Genomic DNA, 27,927 nt, shown 5'->3' on the forward strand with positions numbered 1-27,927 from the left:
TATCTTTCAGTTATAATTTCCATTATAATTAGCATAGCTCCCAAGATTTTCTTTCCCAAATGGGAGAACCTAGATTAAGTAATCAAAGATTCATTCATTAAGCAAAGGAAAAGCAAGGATAAGTAAGGCATAAATTGCTATTCACACTGGATAAGAACGTGTTTAAAATAACAGTAAGAAAAAAAAAACAGTAAGAATGTACATAGTGTTATATAGGGATGGAGTTCTTGGTGATTTTATGTTCATTTATTATTTATGCTTATTATGTTTTGTCATTAATTCTTCAATAAATATTTTATTTAAAAAAATCACCCTATTTAGAAATCTTCTTTGAAGGTGAGAGGGAGGGGAAAATATGACCAAAGGCTGGGAGATACTAACTCTTGGAATCAACGATATCCCCCAGGGCCAAGTTGTGTAACTGTCAACCACCTCTGCTATCAGGCCTTGTTAAAGTCATGGCATTCCAGAAGGATTTATAGTTCTTTTCCTAAGAAAGGATCCATGACCTTTGCAATTATCATGACTTCATGAAAATCAGTGATGTCCAAGTTGAATCCAGTCAAAAACAGGGTGCCAGGGAGTCAGAGCTTAAATGGCTGTCCCAACCCGATCAAACCAAGTAAGTTGCTAGAGATTCAGAGGGGAGACTAAATGCAGATGATCATCCTTGTTCCTGTAATTCAGAAGTTTTCTTTGTTGAAGTAGAATTGAACCTTCCTGGGATCCAGGCTGGAATATTGGCAACAGCATTTGCTCAGGCTCTTTGCCAAAGTCTGAGGACCGCATAGGAAGACTCCCACCACAGACCTGCGGGAATAGAACAATCGTAAGGGCTAGAATACAGCAAAAGCTTCTATGCTAGTGAGGATGGAGAACCTGCCTCTGCTAGGCCTCTACTGTTCCCAACGACCTTGCATATTCAGCTGTTGACTCTTTCACATTCTTCATGGTAGTTTCCTTACCTATTCTGCTCTTAGGCCTTGTCCTCAGCTGCAAGCCTTGCCTATTCCATCAAGAACAGATACTCAGAAGATACTGTGCAATGTCGAGGTTTAAGTGCTAGACCCTTGAGCCCCGCTATCTGGGTTGAAATAACCATCTCTGACACTTATCCCAGCGGTGTGACTTCAGGCAAGTTTCTTTTAACCTCTCTTTCAGATTTATTCCATGTAAGATGAGGATAAAAATAGTACCCACCTCACAGAGTTGTTTTGAGGTTTATTTTTTTTAAGGTTTTATTTATTTGTTCATGAGAGACAGAGACATAGGCAGAGGTAGAAGCAGGCTCCCTGCGGGGAGCCTAATGCAGGACTCGATCCCAGGACCCCAAGATCATGACCTGAGCCAAAGGCATCTAGATACTCAACCATTGAGCCGCCCAGGTGACCATGCTTTGGGGTTTAAATGAAAAGCATATGTAAAGCAATTAGAAAAACGCCTGGCACATAGCAAGTGAATATGTGCTAGCCATCCATTGTGCATCTTTCCCCACTTCAAAATTCTCACACTGAGGAGGTGATGAGCCTTCTTGCCAAGAATAAGCTTTCTAACTGTGCACTGAGTCTCACCCTCACCTTCCCTCTCTCATACCTTCCTCTCCCCTTTTTGACTTGAGAAAGAATTCATGTGTCACAACATTCATCTTTTTAAAGTGTGCACTTAGTGCTTTTTTTAGAGAGAGAGAGTGCAGGCAGGGAGGGATGGAGGGAGGGAAAGAGAGAATCTTAAGCAGGCTCCATGCTCAGTGTGGAGCCTGACTTGGGGCTCAATCTCTGGACCCTGAGATCATGACCTGAGCCAAAATCAAGAGTCAGGCCCTAAACCTACTGAGCCACCTGGGCACTGCTACAGTTAATGCCTTTTAGAATAGCCACAAAGCTGTGCACCCATCACCCCTACCTAATCTGAGGACATTTTCATCATCCCCAAAAGAAACCCCATACACATTAGCAGTCAATCACTCCCCATGTCCTCCCAACCACCTCCTCCCAGCCCTAGACAATCAAATCTCCTTTTTCTCCCTAGATTTGCCTATTGTGAACATTTCATATAAATGGAATCATGTAATGTGTGGCCTTTTGCATCTGGTTCTTGTACTTAACATGCTACTTTCAAGGTTTATCCATAGCACGTGTCAGTACTTCATTCCTTTTTTTTTAAGATTTATTTATTTATTCATGATAGACACAGAGAGGGAGAGAGAGAGAGAGAGAGAGAGAGAGAGACAGGAGGAGGGAGAAGCAGGCTCCATGCCGGGAGCCCGACGCGGGACTCGATCCCGGGACTCCAGGATCATGCAGTGAGCTAAAGGCAGGCACTAAACCAGAGCCACCCAGGGATCCCCCTCATTCCTTTTTAATAACAGGATAATATCCCACTGTATGGATATACTATATGTTGTTTATCCCTTCATTTGCTGATGGATGCTTATTTCTAGTTTTTGGCTATTCTATATGCATTCATGTTCAAGGTTTTGGGTAGATAGCAAAGGCTGTTTTCAATTCCCCTGGGTACATACTTAGGAATGAAATTGCTGGGTCACATGGTAACTCCATGTTTATCATTTTGAGGAAATGTCAGAGTTCTTCCAAAATGCTGCACCATTTCACATTCCCACAAGCAATGTGGAGGAACTCTCCTACAATTTCTCCCCTTCCTTACCAACTCTTATTGCCACTCCTTCACTATGGTCAGCTCAACACAATAATTAGCATAATCTCTTTTGTTCAAATGCTGCTTTACTGTTTTTTTTTAAGATTTTATTTATTTATTTATTCATGAAAGAAAGATAGAGAGAGGCAGAGACATAGGCAGAAGGAGAGGAGAGGCAGGCTCCCTGATGCAGGACTCATTCCCAGGACTCTGGGATCATGACCTGAGCCAAAGGCAAATGCTCAAACACTGAGCCATCCAGGTGTCCCCTGCTTTACTGTTTCCAGAGCATTTTTCATATATGTATTGCTTAACTGTTTATAACCATTTTTCAAGTGAGGAGAGAAGGCATTTACTAATATAATTCCCATTTTATAGATAAGAACTCAGAAAATCGGAGGACTTTCTAGCTCAAGGTCTCAGAAATGGAGTGTCAGAACTAGCATTAGCACCCAGAATCATCTGAATCTAAGCGACTGAGTGTTCTCACCACTGCCTTCATGAACCCTGCCCTGATCACCCCATGTGGACAGAGACTTTCCTTCCCTCCATGTCTATGTATCTGTTTCATGGAGTGCATCATTCTGTTTTGAATTGATTGTATGCATCACTTATTAAAATGTGTGCTCCTTGAGGGCAAGAATCATATTCTATTTATCTTTCAACCTCCAAACCTTCTAGAATAGTGAATGCTGAGCTTATAGAAGGTAACCAGTGTTTGTGGAATTGAATTGATCTTCAGCTGCCAACTTGTCCCAGGAACTTATCTAATGATCACCTTATTCTCCTTCCCATTGGAATGGCTGGTTTCGTGGCACCCGGTTTTCCTATATGCTCAAGCATGTCTCAAAGCTCTTCTGAAAGACTGAGTTCAGGTCATCAGTTAACTAGACAATATACTCCAAACCTTTCTTACTTGCAGTAGGAATTACTGAAGCCAGAAATGATACATTTGAATTTTTCCAATTTTCCATTTTATTTGGTAATGCTAATGGGAACTGAGTCCCCTTGCCTCACTGTTTGAATGGGGACTTGTAGAGACAGGAAACATCTCATCCATTACAAGGTCACCACCCTTATTTGGCTTAAATCTCAGATGAATTTTTTTTCAGCTGTACGCAAGAATCCGAGAATGGTGCAAATAGTTTCTGCCCCAGAGATCTTTTTTCCCAGGATGCTGCGATATCTTTCCTAAACCTTAACTCTGAAAACTCAACTAACTAGAAGAGAATACACTTACCTGGGGTGGGCATTAGCTATTGTAGAAAATTCATTGTCCCACATGGGTCTCCCAAAGGAAGTTTTCTGTTTCAGACCTGTCAGGATGTCAGTGGCCTTGTCAAAGTTTAATGTGGCATGACTGGCCTGAAGTCAAAGAAATAAAAGTTAGAGAAAGCAGGTCCTGACAGGTCTTCCTGTCAGCCACTTTTAAACTTGGGATAAGGGTGAGGCACTGGAAATAATTATTTCCAATCAGCATGCATGACCTTGTCTGACATTCATCTCACATCTAACATCAGAATTAATGTGTTGTTTGAACTTACAATATTGCTGTCCCATCCGGTGAGGAAGAGACGGTAGTTTAGAAAATCCACTTTGCCTAATTCCTCCATCTCACATTCCAGAGAAGCCAGCAGGTCATTGAACCAGGCAAAGGCACCTGTCTCCCTGCAGATCCAGTAGAAATAGATCTGGAATCAGCAAGAGAGAACATAGCCTTATTAAGTGTCTTTAAGCTGTACGTTGTGGCGACATAATTATTATATATACTTTATATTTGTTGGTCAAGTCTACAGGTGACCTGAAAAATCAGATGTACAGAGTGGCATGAATGTCCAGAGTTCTTACAACTTCCCTTAAGGAAAAAGACTTCCAACATCCTTTGGTTCAAGGTAATTTTAAACTCCAAATTGAAAATGAAGACCCCATTCTTATGATGAATCTGTAGAAATGGATGCCTTGGCAGAGTAGTGATCACTCACTCTCATAGCTCCAGGGATGGTTACTCTTTTATCAGTTGTAAAGAGCTAAAAGTCACAAAAGCAATGGATCTTTCAGGCCCAGACCAGATTAAAAGTAGCATAAGGGACTTACCGTTTGTGTTTTAAGGTTGTGATCTTCATGCCTAAATTTGTACCAGATAGATTTTAAGATGGAAGCAAAGGGGGTGACCCCAATTCCTGCTCCAACCAACACAACCACTTCATACTGGAAAACATCTTCACTGACAGTGCCAAAGGGACCATCCACCTCAATCCTGGCAACAGACAGAAGACAATGGGCAAGTGAAGTCTCACCTCCACCCCCAACCTCAAACATTCTCCCAGGACATAGCTGTTCCCATGGCTCCTTTAGTGCCTGTTTATTTTAATCATATTCTATTGCACCAGACAAGGTTCAACAATGAATCACCTCTTGCAGAAGCCTCTGGGTCTCTGCTGCTCTCAGGGACCTACCTGGGAATTGGTGAACACTGCTGCTCAAAAGCCCTTATGAGATTTTCTGTCCAGTCCCCCACTGCCCTGATATGAACGGAGAAGAAATCTTCCTCTGGAGCCGAGGTCAGAGTAAAGGGATGCCACTCCAAGTAAGAGACTGAGGGGCAATTAACAAAAATATACTGTCCCACTTCCATGCTGAAGCCACGCTTGATCATCTGCAATTCCAAAACTTTGGATGGGTGCATAACAACCTATGAACAAAGCACAGAGGCAAATTCAAGTGGTGGTGGGGGGGGGCTGCTGGTGATGGTGGTGAACTGTGAGCAGAAGTCCTTTCTAAAGGGGGCAGAAGCTGTTAGCAAGCAATTCAACTCTCTGAACCATCAGTGTGGGGGCCAACCAAAGCATGTCTGTGGGCTCACCCAGGCCACCTGTTTACAGCCTCTGACAAAGAACCATGCTGATGATTTCTGCCAAACTCTCTTCCCCCAAAGTTCTTTCCAGCACTGGAGGAACTAAAGTATGTTGCCCCTGATTCTTTTTTGTTCCCTTCAGGGCGACAACATGGCAATCTAGTCCTATATGCAGGAAGAAAAGAACTCTTATCACTGCTAGAGGAAACTGTATGTTCTTTTTTTTAACTTTTTAAAAAAGATTTATTTATTTCTTTTAGCCAGGGGTGGGGGTGGGGGAGAGAGTCCCAAGCAGACTCTGTATTGAGCATGGAGCCTGACTTAGGGCTCCATCCCAAAACCCTGAGATAAGGACCTCAGCCAAAACCAGGAGTTGGACACTTAACTGACTGTACCACTCAGGTGCCCCAAGTGCATATTCTTTTTTAAAGTTTTTTTTTTAAGGGATGCTTGGGTGGCTCAATCAGGTGAGTGTCATCTTCAGCTTGGGTAATGATCTTGGAGTCCTGGCACTGAGCTCCACATTGGGCTGCCTGCTCAGCAGGGAGCTTGATTCTCCCTCTCGCTCTGCTCCCCAGCTCCTGCTCTCTCGCTTGCTCTATCTCAAATGAATAAATAAAACCTTTTTTTAAAAAATAAAGTTTTTATTTTTTTTATAAATTTTTTTATTTATTTATGATAGTCACACACACAGAGAGAGAGAGAGAGGCAGAGACACAGGCAGAGGGAGAAGCAAGCTCCATGCACCGGGAGCCTGACGTGGGATTCGATCCCGGGTCTCCAGGATCGCGCCCTGGGCCAAAGGCAGGCGCCAAACCGCTGCGCCACCCAGGGATCCCCCAAAAATAAAGTTTTTAAAAGTAATTCCTACACCCCTTTTGAGACTTGAACTCATGACCCCAAGATCAAGAGTCACACGCTCCTCCCACTGAGCCAGCCAGGCACCCCAGAAAGAGCATATTCTTTACCTTGGTAATCACAACCTTCTGCTGCGAGCGGTAAAATCGGAGAATCCTTTCAAGAATATAAAGAACACCTGGTGCAAGGATCCACTTCCAAGACTGCAAAGAAAGAATAAAGAATGAGGTTACATGTTAATCTCTTATTGAGGATTCATATGTGTTGCAGTTCGTTTCTTCATTCAATAATATTTATCGAGGGCAGCCCGAGGGGCTCAGCGGTTTAGCGCTGCCTTCAGCCCAGGGTGTGATCCTGGAGACCCCATATCGAGTCCTATGTTGGGCTCCCTGCATGGAGCTTGCTTCTCCCTCTGCCTGTGTCTCTGCCTCTGTGTGTGTGTGTGTCTCATGAATAAATAAATAAAATCTTTTTTAAAATACTAATATTAATACTACTAATAATAATATTTATCAAGTTCTCTGATATGTATCATTATTAAGCCACTAATTTCACCAAATTTTGAGGACGGAAATGGAAAGGAATAAATTACAATGGTTTTGTTTGCTAATCTGTTACTCATAAAGCAGATCATTTCCTGAAGTTTTACAAGTCTTACCAGGAAGCAAAAGTACAGAAATAAAATATGTGGTAATTATACATATAATGCAATACAAGTCTTACCAGGAAGCAAAAGTACAGAAATAAAATATGTGGTAATTATACATATAATACAATAATAATAAGAAGAATATTATTCTTAATTCTTAAATTATATATACATTTCAATTTTAAGACTCCAAGACAGTCTTCCAGGACAATTTGTCCAATCTGAAAACCCAACAGAGAAGATAGATAGACATGACATAGAAGCAGATGATTAAAAACAAAACAACCAACAAAGAAGGGAAAGTGTGAGTGGCTGATACTATTGGTAACAATCTATAAAACTTGGTATTTCTTTATACATCACTTCTTTTCTCAGGTGCTCAAAACACCTAACATAGTAATACACTTTTTATCTTTTCTACATTTTTTAAAGCAGCATTTCTATCCTGAGATCCTCTCAAAGGTAACAGATTGCTTCCATATGCACAGGAGCTACTAAAAATGTATTTCCTAGCAATGCTAAGTCATGTCCTTTTTTGCACAATTGCTTCAGTGTGACACATCGGAGCTGTATAGAATGAGGTCTTCTATGCCATTTCAGGCAAACAATTTCTTGGGTATCTCCAGGGAGGAAAGGGGCAGAGATGGGGCAGGTGAACTGGACAGTGGGAATTATACAATTTGATGCTACTCCTTATTTGGGAAAAATTCCCCATGTCTTCAGATAAAAACACATATATATACGTTTTTAATGATATATGATATATATATTTAATGATATATACACACACATACACATATGAATGGCCAATAACAATGTGGTAAAAACTTTTGACCTCAGAAGTAATAAGAGAAACTAATATTAAACCAAAATAGCATTTTAACCTCTCAGATTAGAAAACAACATTAAACAATAATGCCCACCATTAACTGGGATGCAGAGAGATGGGCACACTCATATGTGCAGCCAATGGAGGGACAAATTAGTAGCATCTTCCCAGAGAGCAATTTGGCAATACATCCCAACAGCCTTGAAAGCATTCCTTCTATTTGACCCAGAAATTTCACTTCTAGTAAATAGACCATAAAGATATAATTAAGGCATGCCCAAAGTATACAATATAGGAATGGCCATATCATTTACTAAGAAAAAATGACAAAAATGATAAACTACACAGATTTTTTTGCAAATACCCAACTGTCTTTTTTAATTTTTATTTTTATTTATTTTTCTGTATTGAGATATAATTGACATATATCATTATATTAGTTTCAGGTGCACACCATAATGATTCAACATTTGTATATGTTGCAAAATGATCACAATAAGTATAGCTAATATTTGTCACCATACATCATTGCAAAAATTTTTTTCTTGTGCTGAGAACTTTTAATATCTACTCTCAGCAAACTTCAAATATACAATATAGTATTATTAACTATAGTAACCATGCTATACACAACATACCTATGACTTATTTATCTTATAACTGGAAGTTTGTACCTTTTGACCACCTTCACCCATTTTGCCCACTCTCCCACCCCCTGCCTCTGGAAACCACCAATCTGTTTTCTGTTTCTATGAGCTACGTTCATTAAAGTAAGATTCCACATATAGTGCAATCATACAGTATTTGTCTTTTTCGGTCTGACTTATTTCACTTTGCATAAAGCCATCAAGGTCATTAAAAATGATCATGTAAAAAAATTGACAAAAATGGTATACCATAGAGCTTTTTAAAAAACAAATGTTTCAGGGCAGCCTGGGTGGCTCAGCTGTTTAGCGCCGCCTTCGGCCCAGGGCGTGATCCTGGAGACCCGGGAACTGAGTCCCACATTGGGCTCCTTGCATGGGGTTTGCTTCTCTCTCCACCTGTGTCTCTCTCTCCCTCTCTCTCTCTCTCTCTCTCTCTCTCTCTCTCAAATAAATAAATAAATAAATAATCTTTTTTTGGTATTTTTTATTGGAGTTTGATTTGCCAACATATAGGCATATCACCCAGTGCTCATCCCATCAAGTGCCCCCCTTAATGCCCATCACCCAGTCACCCCGTCACCCTGCCCACCTCCCCTTCCACTACCCCTTGTTCGTTTCCCAGAGTTAGGAGTCTCTCATGTTCTGTCTCCCTTTCTGATATTTCCCACTCATTTTCTCTCCTTTCCCCTTTATTCCCTTTCACTATTTTTTATATTCCCCAAATGAATGAGACCATATAATGTTTGTCCTTCTCCGATTGACTTACTTCACTAAGCATAATACCCTCCAGTTCCATCCACGTTGAAGCAAATGGTGGGTATTTGTCATTTCTAATGACTGAGTAATATTCCATTGTATACATAGACCACATCTTTTTTTTAAGATTTTATTTATTTATTAATGAGAGAGAGAGGCAAAGACAAAGGCAGAGGGAGAAGCAGGCTCCATGCAGGAAGCCTGACATGGGACTTGATCCCAGGTCTCCAGGATCAGGCCCTGGGCCGAAGGTGGCGCTAACCCCCTGAGCCCCCCGGGCCCATCTTCTTTATCCATTCATCTTTCGATGGACACTAAGGCTCCTTCCACAGTTTGGCTATTGTGGACATTGCTGCTATAGACATCGGGGTGCAGGTGCCCTGCCGTTTCACTGCATCTGCATCTTTGGGGTAAATCCCCAGCAGTGCAATTGCTGGGTCGTAGGGCAGATCTATTTTTAACTCTTTGCGGAACCTCCACACAGTTTTCCAGAGTGGCTGCACCAGTTCACATTCCCACCAACAGTGCAGGAGGGTTCCCCTTTCTCCACATCCTCTCCAACATTTGTGGTTTCCTGCCTTGTTAATCTTCCCCATTCTCACTGGTGTGAGGTGGTATCTCACTATGGTTTTGATTTGTATTTCCCTGATGGCAAGTGATGCAAAACATTTTCAAATGTGCTTGTTGGCCATGTCTATGTCTTCCTCTGTGAAATTTCTGTTCATGTCTTCTGCCCACTTCATGATTGGATTGTTTTTCTTTGCTATTGAATTTAATAAGTTCTTTATAGATCTTGGATGATAGCCCTTTATCTGATAGGTCATTTGCAAATATCTTCTCCCATTCTGTAGGTTGCCTTTTAGTTTTGTTGACTGTCTCTTTTGCTGTGCAGAAGCTTTTTATCTTGTTTAAGTCCCAATAGATCATTTTTGCTTTTGTTTCCCTTGCCTTCATAGATGTATCTTGCAAGAAGTTGCTGTGGCCAAGTTCAAAAAAGGTGCTGCCTGTATTCTCCTCTAGGATTTTGATGGATTCTTGTCTCACATTTAGATCTTTCATCCACATCAGGCTCCCTGCATGGGGCTCACTTCTTTCTCTGCCTGTGTCTCTGCCTCTCTTTCTCTCTCTGTGTGTGTCTCTCATGAATAAATAAATAAATAAATTAATTAATTAATTAATCTTTTTAAAATGTTTCAATGAAGCAGCAGAAAGATAATAAAGAAACATCAGGGATGCCTGTGTGGCTCAGCTGCTAAGCTTCTGCCTTTGGCTCAAGGCGTGATTCTGGAGTCCCAGGATTGAGTCCCACATCGGGCTCCTTGCATGGAGCCTGCTTCTCCCTCTGCCTGTGTCTCTGCCTCTCTCTCTCTCTCTCTCTCTCGGCCTCTCATGAATAAATAAAGTCTTTAAAAAAAAGAAAGAAACAAAAAAAAAAGAAAGAAAGAAACATCACTTACTATTACACCAAAAATAATAAAATACTTAAGAATAAAGTTAACCAAAGAAGTGAATGACCTGTACTCTGAAAACCATAAAGCACTGATGAAAGAAATTGAAGACAACACAAAGAAATGGAAAGACATTCCATGCTCATGGATTGGAAGACAAATACTGCTAAAATGTGCATACTCCCCATAGAAATCTACATACTTAATGTCCTAATCAAAATACCAACAGCATTTTTCACAGAACTTGAACAAACAATCCTAAAATTTACATGGAACCAGAGAAAATCATGAATACCCAAAGCAATCTTGATAAAGAAAAACAAAATTGGAGGTATCACAATTCCAGACTTCAAGTTGTATTACAAAGCTCTAGTAATCAAAACAGTATGGTACTGGCAGAAAAATAGACACATAGATCAATGGAACAGAATTTTAAAACCCAGAAATAAACCCACAACTGTATTATCAATTAATTTTCAACCAGGGAATAAAGAATATCCAATGGAAAAAGTATCTTCAACAAATGGTGTTGGGAAAAACTGGACAATAACATGGAAAAGAATGAACCTAGACCACTTTCTTATACTGTCCACAGAAATAAACTAAAAAAATGGATTAAAGACCTAAAAGGAACCATACAAATCCTAGAATAGAGCACAGGCAGTAATTTCTCTGACATCAGCTATAGCAACATTTCTCTAGATATGTCTTCTGAGGTAAGGGAAATAAAAGTAAAAATAAACTAATGGGACTACATCAAAATAAAACACTTCTGCACAGCAAAGGAAACAACCATCAAAATTAAAAGGCAACCTTCAGAATGGGAAAAGATATTTGCAAATGACATATCTGATGAAGGGTTAGTATCCAAAGTATATTAATAACTCACCAAACTCAACACCCAAAAACCAAACAATCCAGTCAAAAAATGGGCAGTAGACATGAATAGATATTTTTCTAAAGAAGACACACAGATGTCTAACAGACACATGAAAAGATGCTCAACATCACTCCTCATCAGGGAACTGCAAATCAAAACTACAATGAGGAGAGGTCGGAAGCAGCCAGCTTCCGCCAGCTTCTGGCTGTGTCGTGTGGCCATGGTAAGGGAAACTGCATGACCTAAGGTGGGGACCAGGACCCAGGGTGATGTCTGCAGCACCTATCTCTCACTTCTCTGGAGCTGTTAGTGAGGTTTAGGAACAGAATTCGGAGATGATGGTGGCAGCTACAGGAAGAGCTATGGCCTCAGACTGCCAGGTATAGCCAGTACATGTGGAATGGGAGTGCATTCAGAATATCCTCACCACGCAGCACAGAAGCCAACAGCTATTCCAGTGCATGAAATATCCAGAATTCCAGACCTGTGTCTGCTCATGAAAATGAGCAAAATTATTCTACTTGTTATAAGAATGAGAAAAGATTGAGAAGAATCTAAAGGAGAGTCGAAGAAAATGTGGAAGTGGAAGCTGAATAAACAGAAATCATAGTGAATTGGCAAGAGCTGTGAAGTGTTGGACTAAATCCATCACCAAGGGTCAATGCAACATTATATGAGGGACTAGAAGGGAGAGACAGTGGACTGGAGAAAGGGGTTGACAATGGCCATTGATGATAACATGATCCTATAGAAATCTGAGAAAAGAAGAATAAACAGCCAAATAGAAACCATTGGGAAAGTCCGATTCAATACTGAAACTGATCCTGAAACAAGCCATGGACAGAGTTTTACTAAGGAGGGTGGAGACAGATCTACAGTGATCTGGAAATTTACTAAATACAGAAGATCCTGAATATTCCAAGTCAGGAAAAAAAAACCCTAAAATGAGATATCCCCTTAGACCAGTTAAAATGGCTAAAATTAACAATACAGGAAATAACAGGTGTTGGCATGGATGCAGAGGAAGGGGAGCCCGCTTACACTGTTGGTGGGGATGCAAACTGGTACAGCCACTCTGGAAAGCAGTATGGAGGGTCCTCAAAAAGTTAAACATAGAACTACCCTATGATCCAGCAATTACACTATTAGGTATTTATTCAAAGGATACAGAAATACTAATTCAAAGGAATACATGCATCCCAATGTTTATAGCAGCATTATCCACAGTAGCCAAATTAAGGAAAAAGCCCAAATGTCCATCGACTGATGGATGGATAAAGAAGAGGTAGTATAATGGAATATTACTCAGCCATAAAAAAGAATGAAATCTTGCCATTTGCAAGACGTGGATGGAGCAAGGGAGCATTACACTGAGGGAAATAAGTCAGTCTGAAAAATACAAATACCATATGCTTTATTCATATGTAAAATTTAAAAAACAAAACAAATGAGCATAGGGAAAAGAGAGAGAGGCAAAAACCAAGAAACAGACTTAACTCTAGAGAACAAACTGATGGTTATTAGAGGGGAGCTGGGTGAGGGGGATGAGTGACATAGGTGATAGGGATTAAGGAGTGCACTTGTGATGAGCACCGAGTGTTGTATGGAAGTATTGAATCACTAAATTGCACACCTGAAGCTAATATTACACTGTATGTTAACTAACTGAAATGTTAATAAAAACTAAAAATTTATATATAATAAATTTTAATATATATTTATTCAAATTTATTTTACTTTCTTTTCTGGCTTTAAGGTCTTTTTAAATCTTATTAAGGAAATATTTTTGTTACCCCTCCAATATTAGAAAAAAATTTCTCATGTGGTGTTATGAGGCTTTTATGATTTTTTTCCTTTCTTTAAAACTTAAATCCTTGATCCATGCAATCTAGATTCATATTTTAGTGTAAAGTGTGGAATCAAGACTCAGCTTTTCTTCCTGGGTGTATAACCTATTATCCTAAAAAAATTATTTAATGATATATTTTTTTCCCAACTGATTTGAAATGCCAACTTTAGGGGATTTTTTAAGATATTGTTCTCATTTTAGATGAGGATCAAGCTATAGCTCTTAATTCTGCAACTGATTTAAAGACTAATCACCCTCAGAGCACTTTGAGACACCACAAGTCAACCTTCCCTTTCCATTTATACCTCCAACCTAACATATTTTACGAGCATGCAAAGGTAAACCATGATATCCATAATAATCATCCCAAGGCACACCTTGAGTTCCCTGGAACCCAGTTTCTTGACTGTCCACTATTTAATAATAATTTCCAAGCATGTTCTTATAACACCAAAGAAAGCTGACTTCGAGAATGCTTTAAAAAAAAAAGTTGAACTGGATCCCTGGGTGGCTCAGCAGTTTGGCGCCTGCCTTTGGCCCAGGGCGCGATCCTGGAGTCCCGGGATTGAGTCCCCGTCGGGCTCCCAGCATGGAGCCTGCTTCTCCCTCCTCCTGTGTCTCTGTCTCTCTCTCTCTCTCTATGTCTATCATAAATAAATAAATAAATCTTTAAAAAAAAGTTGAACTCATAGAGAAACAGACTAGAAAGGTGGGTAACCAGAGCCTAAGACTGGAGGTGGGGGAGTGATGGAAAAATGCTGGTCAAAATGTATGTGCCTTCAGTCATAAGATGAATAAGCTCTGAAGATCTAATGTAAAGCATGGTGACTACAGATGATAATACTATAGCATACCTGAAATTTGCTAAAAGAGTAGATCTTAAGTATTCTCACCACACACGCACACATGCAAAATGGTAACCATGTGAGGTGATGGATGTGTTAATTAATCTCATCATGGTGATCATTTCACAAGGCATGCATGTGTCACTCACCACATTGTACACTTCAAATATATACAATTTTGTCAATTGTACTTCAATAAAGCTGGGGGGGAAGAATGCTTTCTTTAAAAAAGATTTTATTTATTTATTTATTCATGACACACACACACACACACACACACACACACACACACACAGAGGCAGTGCACAGGCAGAGGGAGAAGCAGGCTCCATGCAGGGAACCCGACATGGGACTCGATCCCAGGTCCCCAGGATCAGGCCCTGGGCTGACAGCGGCGCCAAACCGCTGCCCAAAAGAATGCTTTTCTTCCCCTCAAGAAAAGTGACTGGGGATCCCTGGGTGGCGCAGCGGTTTAGCGCCTGCCTTTGGCCCAGGGCGCGATCCTGGAGACCCGGGATCAAATCCCACGTCGGGCTCCCGGTGCATGGAGCCTGCTTCTCCCTCTCCTTCTGCCTGTGTCTCTGCCTCTCTCTCTCTCTCTTTCTCTGTGTGACTATCATAAATAAATAAAAATTAAAAAAAAAGAAAAGAAAAGTGACTGGATTTCAGAGCTAAGCTTTGGTACAGTAGTACAGTAGTCAAGAGCACAGTCTTTGGAATCTGCAAAGCCTGAGCTTGATTTGCAGTTCCACTAGTTACTTACTGTGACAGCTTGACAATTTAATCGCTTTGAATTTTAGTCCTATTGTCTCACAATGGAGACAAAAAAAATACCTACCTCTTAGATTATTGCTACGTATAAATGAGATAATCCATATTACACAGCAAACCTGTCCCATGGTAGACACTATAATAATGGGAGATATCATTATCACCTTTGAAGAGGGTCTCACAACATGCAATAACCATCAGTCCTTCCTCTACAGGATCTCCTGCTAATGGTAATTTCCTAGCCAGTGACACTGGAGTTCCTTGATGGTAGGAGACTTGTAGCAATATCCTCCACAGGACTCAGCACAGTAACAATAATAAGAGTAATAATAACAACAATAACAACTCCTAACAAAAGTTTATCCTTGTCTGTGGGGTTCTTACCTCAGCGGGGAGCCCTTCAAATCGGGGATGCTTGCAATGGGAATCATGATCATCCCACTGCTTGAAAGATTCTGCACACCTGTGAGGGTGACTCTCATTCAGGCTCTCTTCGGTCTGACCCCGGACAATTCCACTGAAACAAACAAAGAAGGACAGTTTGGACAAAGAATTATGCAAGGTCAGGGGCTGCAGCATGAGAATGAGTGTTTGAGGACCTTACCCAATGCCGTGAATCCCTAAGCCAATGAAGTAGATGATAAAAATATGGTGTGTATACCAGAAGACCTCAAAATAACTCCTCCGGATAAACTCCATAGCTGAAGTCACCATGAGAACCAAAGCTATCGTGATGATCACTCCAGTGAGACCAGCGATGCTGGTAAATGTCACATACTCCACTGTCTATGAAATGAGAAATTTCAGCCTGACACAATGTGTGCCAATCATATCATGCCCTTCCTACTCATGGCCAGATCCCAGATGCTTCGCCATTGAGTCAACTCACCATGTTTGGGGACTGCATAGGATTTAGCCAAGAATCTTCCTCTTTCCCTTGATGAGACAGGGTGGAGAGAATGGAAGCAAGGGATCCATCTGTGGCCTGTCGGCTTCTGCTGTACCGTTCAAAGTTAAACAGGTGTGCAATGATGTGAATAGCTAAATGGAAAGATGAAGAGGATTGAAAGGTGTCTCAGAAGCATCATTGCAGCTTGCCCCCAGTAGCAAAGGAGAATTCTACGTATAATGCCTAGCAGAATTCTGAGTCCACCGAAGGTGACCAATAAATCGTGATTACAGTGAGAACCAAGATCTTTCCTATTCTCATTCTGTTCCCCCAAATAATCAAATGTAAGTTCTACGAAAATAGGCCTACAATAGTGCCTGACAAATAGTGCCAGGTGTTCAATACATACTGTTTGAATGTCTAAATGCAGAGATGAATGAAACTACACTCTGAATGCCCACAAGCTTGCAGTTTTGTGGTTTGCCTCAGTCACCTGTGTGTAGGCAGATCATATATGCTACCAGTTTGTGGAAGGTGAGGTTGTGATCCAGTTGCTTTCTCAGGGTGCGCCTGCAAAACTACAGATGGAAAGTGATCAAGGTCAGGTGTCTCTGGGCAGATTATAAAATTCAGTAACATGTCTTAAACAAAGCATACCAATACCCACCCACGCTTGCCTACCCCCTTGGCTACCAAAGGAGACCCCTGAATTCCATTCCTAAGGGTTTGAAAGTATCGGGTTGTCCTACTGTGGAGGAGTTCAGGGTCTCTTGTCTTTAATGTGGAAGTTGACCTAGGAGTAGTTGGGACTCACAGAGCAGGTACCCCTCAGGAAGGACAGTAGATTTCGACACACAGGAAGCAGTATCAGCATGCTGTTAAAATTCAGGCAGCGAGCAGAGGCTCGGGCCCAGGCCAACGTGGACTAGAAGAGATGAGAGAAGAGACTATCAGGCTGCTTCATCTCATCATCTAGTAGGTGAGCACAGCCCAGTCCACTTGTCTGAGACCTGGAGATGGGCAGGGCGGCATCTTCCTCACCCTTTTTTCAGTAGCCAGCACACTTGGTCCATGCTCTCTGCTTTGCAAAATGACAAAAGATTTGCTGAACTTAATAGCAAATTGAGAAATTCTCATGACAAGTGGCTTGGAAATATTTGACTATACATCTAACAATATGAAAAAGAACAGGATTTAATAATTTCACGTTAACAAATACATCCCATCGATGGATACTTTGCAACAAGTATCTTTGCTTAATACACTCAATTGTTGGGGCGCCTGAATGGCTCAGTTGGTTAAGCATCTGCCTTCGGCTCAGGTCATGATCCCAGGATCTTGGGATCAAGCCCCGAGTCGGGCTCCCTGCTCATTGAGGAGTCAATTTCTCCCTCTCCTTCTGCCCCTCCCCCCGCTCATGTTCTCTCTCTTGCTGTGTCCCTCTCAAATAAATAAAATCTTTAAAAAATACACCCACTTATTATTTTATTGTTTGTCATTTGTAAAACAACCTTGAAGATTGTATATGTTCTTATTTGCATTTTAAATAAAGCTTAGATATTTAGAGGTATAATTACAGATGGTGACTATTCCCTCTTCTATATTTTCTAATGTTGCAATTATAGGCATGTCATAATCATCCAAATGAACAATAAAAAATTTAACCATTTATATTTGAGATGTCTTTAATAGGGACACCTGGGTGGCTCAGTGGTTGAGCATCTGTCTTTGGCTCAGGGCATGATCCTAGGATACTGGGATCGAGTCCAGCATCAGGCTCCCCACAGGGGCTCTGCTTCTCTGTCTGCCTATGTCTCTGCCTGTCTCTCCATGTCTCTCGTGAATAAACAAATAAATAAAATATTTTTAAAATTTCTTTAATAAATGAATACAGCTTAGGCAAGACTAATGAACCCCTCAGAGCAAACATTTTAAACTTAGGTAAAGATCTGAGAAAGGAGAACTTCTGAGAACAGAATTTCAAACTGATTTCCTTAGGTGGCCAGACAGCATACATCAAGATCAATCTGATCCAGCAGTAGAAGCTGCCAGAAAAGGACACAAGGAATGAATGCTTCAAAGAAGTATCTAGTGCCAAAACAGGCTTGATTAGGTATAGGCTGGACAGAACAATGCTCAATCCCATGGTAGTCAAATCCAGCTTCTCTACTTGACTGTGCAACTGGTCTCTGAGTCAGCTCCATGTACTTGGGACTGCAAGTTACAGAGGGCAACAATCTCACATCAGCAGCAGAAGTGGTGGCAGCAGCCAGACAATTTGTGTCTCACTTTAGCTGATTGGCCAGACTTACCTGTGTGCCAATCAGCAACTCGAAGAAAGGAAGAACATGGGTTAGAGTTCACAATCCCCCCCCCCCAACTCTCCTTTTCTTCTTCTTTTCCTCCCTGTTTCTAAAAATCTCTCCAGCACGAAAATTATTTTTCCATATGACACCTAAACCCAGGGCAATGTGACATCAAGCCAAGTCGAGATCTGCCTAACATCCCTAATGGCTCACAGTGTTAAGCAGTGCAGCGAACAGAAGCTGCCCTACTGTTTTCCATTTCTGGCTCTTCCATATGACCTGTATTTTCTCCCTCTGCTGAGTCACACTCCAACTGTTTTTGAAAGAGACATTCTGTTCCATTTCTGAGTAAATTTTCTCTGCTCATCTCAAAAATCCTGCATTTCCACACTGGTGTGCACAGCTTGCTGACTTGAGACACAGAGGTTTCTTAAAGCTAAAATCGGCAAGTGAATGGAAGAGATAGGACTACAATTTCACAGTTCCATATTCTGTAGGGGCTATCTCTATGGGGATAAATTCTTTTTAGAGGACATCTTTTTTCCCCATTGCAGCACATTGGAATATCCCAATTTATGTGCACTTTTCAATATCAACCCTACCTGATGTTCAAATTCAACTGCTGCTGTCATTAATGTCTCGCTATGAATTTAAATTGCTTCTTCTATTATTTATTTGCTCTGCTTCATGGTGAATCAAATAACTCTCTGTATTTTCCTAGAGGAAGCACAAATTTAAGAAATAACTACAGAATGATTAAACAAATTATGGCCCATCAATGCCATGGACTGTTAGGTGCTTAAAAGGATGAAAGCTATATATGCAGTGGAGTAGGAGTGGTAAATGTTTAACATCCAGCTTTCAGGGAAGAGGGGAAGTCTTGATTTCCAGCATTTGTCAATTTACATGATGTAAATACTCCCACCGTGGCAGATTTCAAGATACCAATTGGATGTCATTGAACACCATTAAATATAGGGGTGGGAAGAGATGCACATAATTGGCTATTGCAAGCTGGCATGAGCTAGTTCCAGCATATCACTAGTTACATACTCACATGGAAAGATATCTGAAATATAATAAGAAGCAACTTCCAGCCAATATCTATGATGTGATCCCTTTTTCAATTAAAACAAAAAACTCTTTGCTACTGTATGTGTCTATCCAAACTCATAGAATGATACACCAAAAAAAAGCAAATTTTACTGTATACAGGAAATATAAAAGTGAATAAAAATAGTACCTACCTCAAAACAAAACCTGTATGTCTGATACATTTGTGAGCTTATGCCAGAGCATCTATTTTTTTTTTTTAATTTTTTATTTATTTATGATAGTCACAGAGAGAGAGAGAGAGAGAGAGAGAGAGAGAGGCGGAGACATAGGCAGAGGGAGAAGCAGGCTCCATGCACTGGGAGCCCGATGTGGGATTCGATCCTGGGTCTCCAGGATCGCGCCCTGGGCCAAAGGCAGGCGCCAAACCGCTGCGCCACCCAGGGATCCCATGCCAGAGCATCTAAAGAGACACACACCCCAGAATTATTTTTTAAAGATTTATTTATTTATTTATTTATTTATTTATTTATTTATTTATTCATGAGAGACACACAGAGAGAGGCAGAGACATAGGCAGAGGGACAAGCAGGCTCCCTGTGGGGATCCTGATGTGGGACTCAATCCCAGGACCCTGGGATCACAATCTGAGCCAAAGGCAGATGCTCAACCACTGAGCCACCCAGGTGCCCCCCTGCCAAAATTATTAACAGTGGTTATCTTTGGGGAATGGGATGGGAGGGCAATTTTCACATTTTAGTTATACACTTCTGTATCATTTGATGTCACTGAAAGCATTATTTATAATTAATTTTTTTAATAGAGAGGATTTTTTTTTAAAAAATGAAATGAACAAGATGTCCACAGGATATCAGCATGATTCATTTTTCTGCTGCTGACTTTTTTTGGTCATAAATAAATTAAGCTCTTAATAACTAGTCACATTTATTGCATCATTCTTTTATTAAAAAGCTTTTTAAAAATAAATTAACACTTCCTTTGGAGTTATAGTTTCCAAAGAGGGCTCAAGGACCAACATTTAAAATGGAAAACAGCAGGGTGAAATAAGCCATGAACAGAACATTCAAATTAGTTGTGATCTCAACATGGATCTTTTGATTTTAGAGAGAAAAGGATTTTTTTAAAAGGACAAGCTGTCTTTAACCATGTACACTGGATGGGTCTTTGTGGAAATCCAATGATCTAGTCAAGGTGAAAGTGATTTAACCAAATCCCTTACCCGTTACTGAAAAACTCACTAGAGTTAGCAGTCAGTTTTGCTTTTCTAGTTGGATAGTGTCCAGATTGATGAGCCTGTGAGATGATCATTTTCACCTCCATGCTTCTTCCTGGTCATCACCAATGTCCCCTATCCACCTCCCCCCACCCTCCCTCTTCTGTTCTTCATCTATCTCTTCCACAGCCTTTTCCATCCTGTTATCTTCACCTGACCCCTGCTTTTCTTCAGCCCTTGAGTTCTGCAGTGCCACTCACCCCACAGACCCCCTAAATCTCCCTCTTGTTTGATAGAGAGGTATTATTCTGTGAGAGCAGTCTACAGCAGTGGTTTTCAAGTTGTTTGTTTACTTGTTTTAAACCAAACTCTTTCCGGAAATCATAAGCAAGAGTCCATAAGACAGGTAAAGGCTGCTTTGGTTAAAGTAGGGGCAGGGGCACTGTTAGCTTAACTGCAAAGTTAACTGCAAAGTTAGCTTTCCCCTCACACTCTATAGGAGTACTTGGGTCATTTGAAAAATGACTGCTTAGGGGTGCCTGGATGGCTCAGTCAGTTGGGTGTCTGCCTTCAGCTCAGAACATGGACCCATGGTCCTGGGATCAAGCTCCACATAGGGCTCCCTGCTCAGCATGGGGAGCCTGCTTCTCCCTCTCCCACTCCCCCTGCTCATTCTCTCTCTGGCAAATAAAATCTTTTTTAAAAAAAAAGAAAAGAAAAGAAAATGACTGCTAAATAATTTTCTTTATTGTGTGTTTTTATTATTGGGTCTGGGGAGTACACCCTAGATAGGGCTGTCAGATTCAGTGAACAAAAATACTGGATGTCCAGATAAATTTGAACTTCAGATTTTAAAAATCAAATAATTTTTTAGCATATCTATGTCCCATGCAATATTGAAAATATACCAAAAATGATTTATTTTTCTGGAAATAAAATTTAACTGGGGCGGGGAACGGGTGCCTGGGTGGCTCAGTCTGCCTTCAGCTCAGGTCATGATCCTGGAGTCCCGGGATTGAGCCCCACGTCAGGCTCCCTACTCTGTGGGGAGTCTACTTCTCTCTCTCCCTCTGTTCCTCTCTGCACCCCCCTCCCCACTCATGCTCTCTCTCTTTCACTCACTCACTCACTCTCTCAAATAAAGTCTTTAAAAAAATTTAACTGGGCATCCTGTATTTTCTTTTTCTGGGAACCCCAGCCCTAGAGGAAATCAGGGCATTGGGTCTCAAAGGAGCCCAGGTCGCAAATAACAAACAAAAACAAAAACAACAGAGGTTCTCCATATCACCACAACTGTGATACTCACCCCCAGGATTTCTCTGGTATAGTAGTACTTATCAGCTTTCTCATATGACAGGAAGGCATGTACAAACAGGAAAACATTCAGCCCCAACCAAGTAGCCTAGAGGAAAAAAAAAACAAGCAAAGAATCAAGAAGAATTTGGGTATGGAAATGAATAGGTAAGGGATAGGAAATAATGTCACCATTTTGGCTATTTTGTTTCTATCTGTTTTCATTTTAAATGAATACAATCCATCTAGCATCTAACTTATTTTCAGAAAGAGTTAACACTTAAGAAATGCATTAGACCCTAGCAATCAGGGTCAGCAAATCAAGGCCTGTGGGCCAAATCCAGCTCACCACTTGCTTTATACAGCCTACAAATTAGGAATGGTTTTCATTTTTTTTGTTTTCACATGTTTAAATGGTTGGAAAAATCAAAAGAAGAATAATATTTCATGATATGAAAATTACATAAAATCCTAATTTCAGCATCCATAAATACAGTGGTATTGGAACTTAACCATACCTTCTTATTTTTATATTGTTTATGGATGTCTTCATAATTCAATGGAAGCATTGAGTAGCTGTGACAGAAACTATATGGCCTCCAAAGCCTAAAATATGTACTACCTAGCCCTTTACAGAAAAGATTTGCCAACTCTGGTCTGGGAGCATTTGAACTATTGTGGCTAAAAGATAGCAATAAGTGAATAAATGGATTTCTAAAGAAACAAGGAATAAATTTAACATCTGTAACAATACCCATCTGAAAAGGACTAAACCGTTCCAGATGGGCCTGCCTCTTTAATTACGCCCTGACACACATTTTCTTGTTTTTAGATTGTGAGTCTCCTTTCAAATTAACCTATCATTGCTCTGGACTCAGTTGAGCTCTTAAGTCTGCTTTTGTCTATCCCAAGCTCTGTCTCTGCATTGGCAAAGGGGGAATTTGGAACCTACTGCCCCATTGCCTTGGAGACCAACTAATGTGGCTCTAGCTCAAGCTTTGAGGCTCCAGTTTGTTGTTGTTTTAAGAGTCTATTTGTTTATTAGAGAGAGAGTGTCTGTGAGCACAAGCAGGGGGAGCAGCAGGCAGAGGGAGAGGGAGAAGCAGACTCCTTGAAGAGCAGGGAGCCCCAACTCGGGCTGGATCCCAGAACCCTGAGATCATGACCTGAGCCAATGGCAGACTGAACCACCCAGGTGCCACGAGGTGCTAGTGTGTAACTGAGCAGGACTGTAGGTCACTAGGATGCCCCTAATATATATTGTTGGCCCCAGGGTGGATCAGAACCATCTTAACCCCACAAGTAGAGGGTCCTTTAGCCTAGGACAGGGCCCATTCAGATTCCCTAGATCTGGACCACTCACACACCTCCAGTAGCATAGCATAATGATTTAAAGTGATACTGGAGTCAAACTCCTTGGGCTCAAATTCTAGCTTCACTGCTTTCTAGTTCTGTAATCTCAGACAGACATGTGATTTAATTTCTCTGAGCCTTAGTTTCTTCTATACAGTGAGGTTAATAACGATATCTAACTCATAGCAATGCTGTGGGCTTATGTGAAATGATGCATGTGGAGTGATTAACCATGGTCGGTGCATACTGGGAGCTCAATAAATTCTAATTATAGACTTGTGTCATTACCAGGCTGGCTTTACTAACCAATTTCTTCCTGCATTCTTTGCTCAGACACTATTTCCAGAGTTGAGTGTCTTTCAGAGATCCTTTGATCCTAATAGAAGAGGAGAGGTGAAAGCCACAGACACCTCAAGAGTTCAGAAGACTGAGTTTTTTTTTAGAGAAAGCAGAAATAGTTCAGGCTCCGAGAGTTCTTTGCCCCCATGGCAGACCATCCCCAACTGTAGGCAAGGTGAATACAGTGACATCTGGGAGTAAGGAATTGCATTTCCCACCCTCACTCTCATTTCCTTCCATCACGGGTGGAAAGTGAAGTGGAAGCCCGGGCAAAAGGAGGAGTCGGAATGTTTTTTGGAATAATCTCTCTTTGCTTTTAAAAAATAGCGCATAGGGGGAGCCCGGGTGGCGGTTAAGTGCCCAACTTTTGGTTTTGGCTCAGGTCATGGTAAGTGGTAAGTGGTAAGATCTGGTAAGATCAAGCCCCGAGAGGGCTTCCCGCTCAGCGGGGAGTCTGCTAGAGTTTCTCTCTCCCTCTCCCTCTGCCCTGACCCCCTGCGCACTCTCCAGCACACATGCTTTCTCTCTCAAATAAATAAATAAATACATCCTTTAAAAAAATAGTGTGGGGCGCCTACGTGGCTCAATCAGTTAAGCATTTGCCTTTGGCTCGTGTCGTGATCCCGGGATGCTGGGATGGAGCCCCGCATCAGGAGTGTGCGCCTCCTTCTTCCTTTGTCCCTCCCCCTGCTCATGCTCTCTCTCACTCACCCTCTCTCAAATAAATAAATAAAATCTTTTTAAAAGAGTGCATAGGGGGCAGCCTGGGTGGCTCAGCAGTTTAGCGCCGCCTTCAGCCCAGGGCGTGATCCTGGAGACCCGGGATCGAGTCCCACGTCGGGCTCCCTGCGTGGAGCCTGCTTCTCCCTCTGCCTGTGTCTCTGCCTCTCTGTCTCTCTGTCTCTGTCTCTGTCTCTCTCACTCTCTCTGTTTCTCATGAATAAATAAAATATTTTAAAAAATAAAGCGTGCATAGGAGTATATGTCAGAGATAGTAAGAAGTCTGAGCCTGCCAGCAAGATTGGTAGGGGGTGGAAATTCAAAGCTACAGAGTTAAATGTGAGTCGCCATATTGGGTGATGAGCTCTATGAGAAAAACCAAGAGAAGGGTACAAAATGCAGAGGATTTTATAACTAGACACAGGCTTATACTTGTATCTAGTCTAGTTATTTAATTTACCTCCTCCCCCCAACACACATATGCGTAGGTGATGTGAAGTGTAGAGAACATAAATAATTTGATCAAGATCACTCAACAGGCGAAGTGAAACTAATCCTCAGGTTCCCTGTCTCCTAAACTAGTGCAAAAGGAATTAAATACACAACATTGAGCATTGAAAATATAAAGCATAGGGTAACATACCAAAATAAGTACTTGGCCTTTTGTTAAATGCAAAACAAACAACCCTCCAGGGGAATATGATTGCCCTTTACACTTTTCTCCCTTGAATACCTGGGCAGTCCTTGGGGACCCAAAGGAAACAATTGAAGAAAAGAGATAACCCCAGAAGGTGTGATGACATGAAGATCTAGGAAAGTGAGAAAGAACACAGGGTGTTCCAAGTTCAGGGATGGCTCAGAAACGGATGAACGAGAGTGGGGATAGGTGTGTGTGTGTGTGTGTGTGTGTGTGTGTGTGTGTGTGTAGAAGGGGATTGTGCATATATGGTATGGTAAAGAACACTGGGAAGCTGGATTTGAGTGATGGCTCTGCAATCAATTCACTGTGTAACATATGGGTCTTATTTTCCCTTGTAAAAAATAAAGGAACTGGTTTGTATCTGCACTATGCAATGCCATAGCCACTACCCACATGTGATCACTTGAAATGTGGCTAGTCCTAATTTAGATATGCTGTAAGCATAAAATACATAGAGGGTTTCAAAAACTTAGTAAAAAAATACATTAAACGATCTCATTATTATTTCCTTTTTTAAAAATATTTTTTGACTGTAAAGTTTATTGGAAAATCTATGTGAAGCATAATTTAAAATCATTTAAAACAAATTAAAAACCTCTATAAAGGAATGCCTGGGTGGCTCAGCGGTTAAGCATCTGCCTTCGCTCAGCACATGATCCTGGAGTCCCCGGGGTGGAGTCCCACATAGGGCTCCCTGCATGGAGCCTGCTTCTCCCTCTGCCTGTGTCTCTGCCTCTGTGTGTGTGTGTGTCTCTCATTAATAAGTGAATAAAATCTTTTAAAAATAAATAAATAAATACCTTTATAAAAGGTCAGGACATTCAGTATTTTAAGATAAAACTTATTAGGAAAATTGTAGTATCATGGTTAAGAAAATAATAATTATGGGAAGCTATATGTTTGTAAATTATAGAAAACATTAAAAATTAAATATCTAACAAAATATGTTTTGCTATTGCTTTGGGAGAGAATATGGGGACACATTTTTTATTTTATTTACATATACTTATTAAAAGATTTCCCATATGACACTGCAAATAGTCCCATTTCCCTTGTATTTTGCTATAATACATGAATTCCCACAAAGGGTATGGAATACATAAAATTACAAATATGGTAGAAAAGTAAACCATATCACACCCAAATACACAGTGAATTACTGCAAAGTGCATACCTGAACATATAAGGCACATTAGTTTTAGAAAAAGAGCACTGCCCATCCCCAACATGTTAATATTTCTTAGATGTATTTATTTATTTATTTGACAGAGAGAGAGAGAGGGAGAGAGAGAGCACAAGTAGGTGAAGTGGCGGGCAGAGGGAGAGGGAGAAGCAGACTCCCCGCTGAGGAGAAAGCCCAATGCAGGGCTTGATCCTAGCACCCTGGGATCAGGACCTGAGCCAAAGGCAGACGCTTAACTGATTGAGCCACCCCGGCGCCCTCATTAATATGTTTGATATTGATTATCTGTTAAAAGGATAACATTGTTCATATATTGGGTTAAACCAAATATATTACTAGACATTAATATAATCTAATGTAGGTACTAGAAAAATTTATATTTACATATGTAGCTCACATCACATTTCTATAATGGACAGCACTGGGCCATGATCTCCAAGTTTAGTTCTATCTCAAACATTCAATGACTTTATGAAATCTCAATGAAGATGAGAGAAGTACAGTGGTAGTACAGAAAGGATGAAGAGAAATGAATGTGCATGGCAGTGGTTAGAAGTGAGATGGAAGAGAAAAAAGACAGAAAATGAAAACATTGAAATTCCAAATACTTGTGGTTTATATCATTTGTCTCTTTACCAACCAATTTCTCGAGTTGGAGTTTTTCCCTTTTCTAAAATGGTGACATATATCATACACAGATTTTAGAAAACATACATGTGTAATCTTAGAGCTGGGCTTTTTAACTGATAAAACTGGCCTTAATGGGCCCAATACTGGCATAGAATATTTCCTTTTCGAATAACTTTAGAAATATTAACAAAAATAATCTCTCCTTACTCTATTAAGAGTGATTAATAGATAGTGAAACATGGGCATGTAGGTGGCTCAGTGGGTGAGCATCTGCCTTCCGCTCGTGTTGTGATCCCAGGGTCCTGGGATCGAGTCCCGCATCGGACTCCCTGCATGGAGCCTGCTTCTCCTTCTGCCTTTGTCTCTGCCTCTCTCTGTGTGTCTTTCATGAATAAATAAATAAAATTTTAGAAAAGATAGATAATGAAACAAAAAAAAATAGTGAAACATTACTTACCAGAAACAAAACTGAGAACCAGTGGTTAACTACCCAGTTGCCCATGGTCTGGAGGTGGTTTAGAGTCTCTCTAGGCAGCAGGAAGATTCAGCAACCTGGATTCTAGAGAGGTTCTTCAAGGTTAGCACCTCTGTCTAGCTCAGAGTATGTGAGTCTTTAAGATAGGAAAGATGCACAATTACCCAGAAAGCTTCAAGGAATGAAATAAGTGCATTCTGCCTTCCTCCTCTGGACGGAACTATGTTATCGGCTTCAGTAGACCAGCCCTACTTATGAGAACCACAGGGGTTTTCCCTAGTGGGGATTTATCCCTTCAGGAAATAGCAATCTTCTTGAGTGAGAATATTCTCTCTCATCATCTTATCAACATGACCTAGTATGAGGCATTTCTTTCCTGATAAGACAATTGCTAAAGCTTGTCACTAAAGGCTGGGGCTACAAACAGATGACCTCAGGAGAAGCAGAGCAGGAAGCAAGCCTGTTAAGCTTTAAGAAAAGCTGCCACATCTGCACACTGGATTTGGACCTCAGACCAGCTAGCTCAGAAACGTCACCATATGTGTTCCCCTGGAGGATGATCTGGCTCTCCAGAGAGCTAGACTGGCTGGCAGGACAAGTGAAAAAAATGGCTAAATAAATAAGAGAAAATTTAGGAGCTAAATTTGGTTCAAAACAACAAAGACAGAGGGACGCCTGGGTGGCTCAGTCGCTTAAGCATCCGACTCGATT

At 40.9% G+C, this 27,927-nt stretch overlaps 1 protein-coding gene across 2 annotated transcripts; it reads right to left on the reverse strand.

Moving 5' to 3' along the window:
• Positions 1-27,422, reverse strand: NOX1 (NADPH oxidase 1). Of its 2 annotated transcripts, XM_025431726.3 has the most exons (13): positions 27,199-27,422; positions 21,830-21,925; positions 16,745-16,855; positions 16,424-16,508; positions 15,931-16,082; positions 15,646-15,827; positions 15,426-15,558; positions 6,478-6,570; positions 5,112-5,347; positions 4,750-4,912; positions 4,200-4,346; positions 3,896-4,020; positions 1-810 (listed from the first exon to the last, which is right to left on the reverse strand). In XM_025431726.3, the coding sequence occupies exons 1-13, from the start codon at positions 27,241-27,243 to the stop codon at positions 684-686; spliced, it is 1,695 nt and encodes a 564-aa protein (XP_025287511.1). In that variant the 5' UTR covers positions 27,244-27,422; the 3' UTR covers positions 1-683. The 2 variants fall into 2 exon arrangements, with proteins under 2 accessions (XP_025287511.1, XP_025287513.1); XM_025431728.3 differs by lacking the exon at positions 4,200-4,346.
• Between the last annotated feature and the right edge of the window lie 505 nt (positions 27,423-27,927).

The sequence above is a fragment of the Canis lupus genome, chromosome X (genome assembly GCF_003254725.2).
Source record: "Canis lupus dingo isolate Sandy chromosome X, ASM325472v2, whole genome shotgun sequence".
In the NCBI taxonomy this organism is placed as follows: Eukaryota; Metazoa; Chordata; class Mammalia; order Carnivora; family Canidae; genus Canis; species Canis lupus.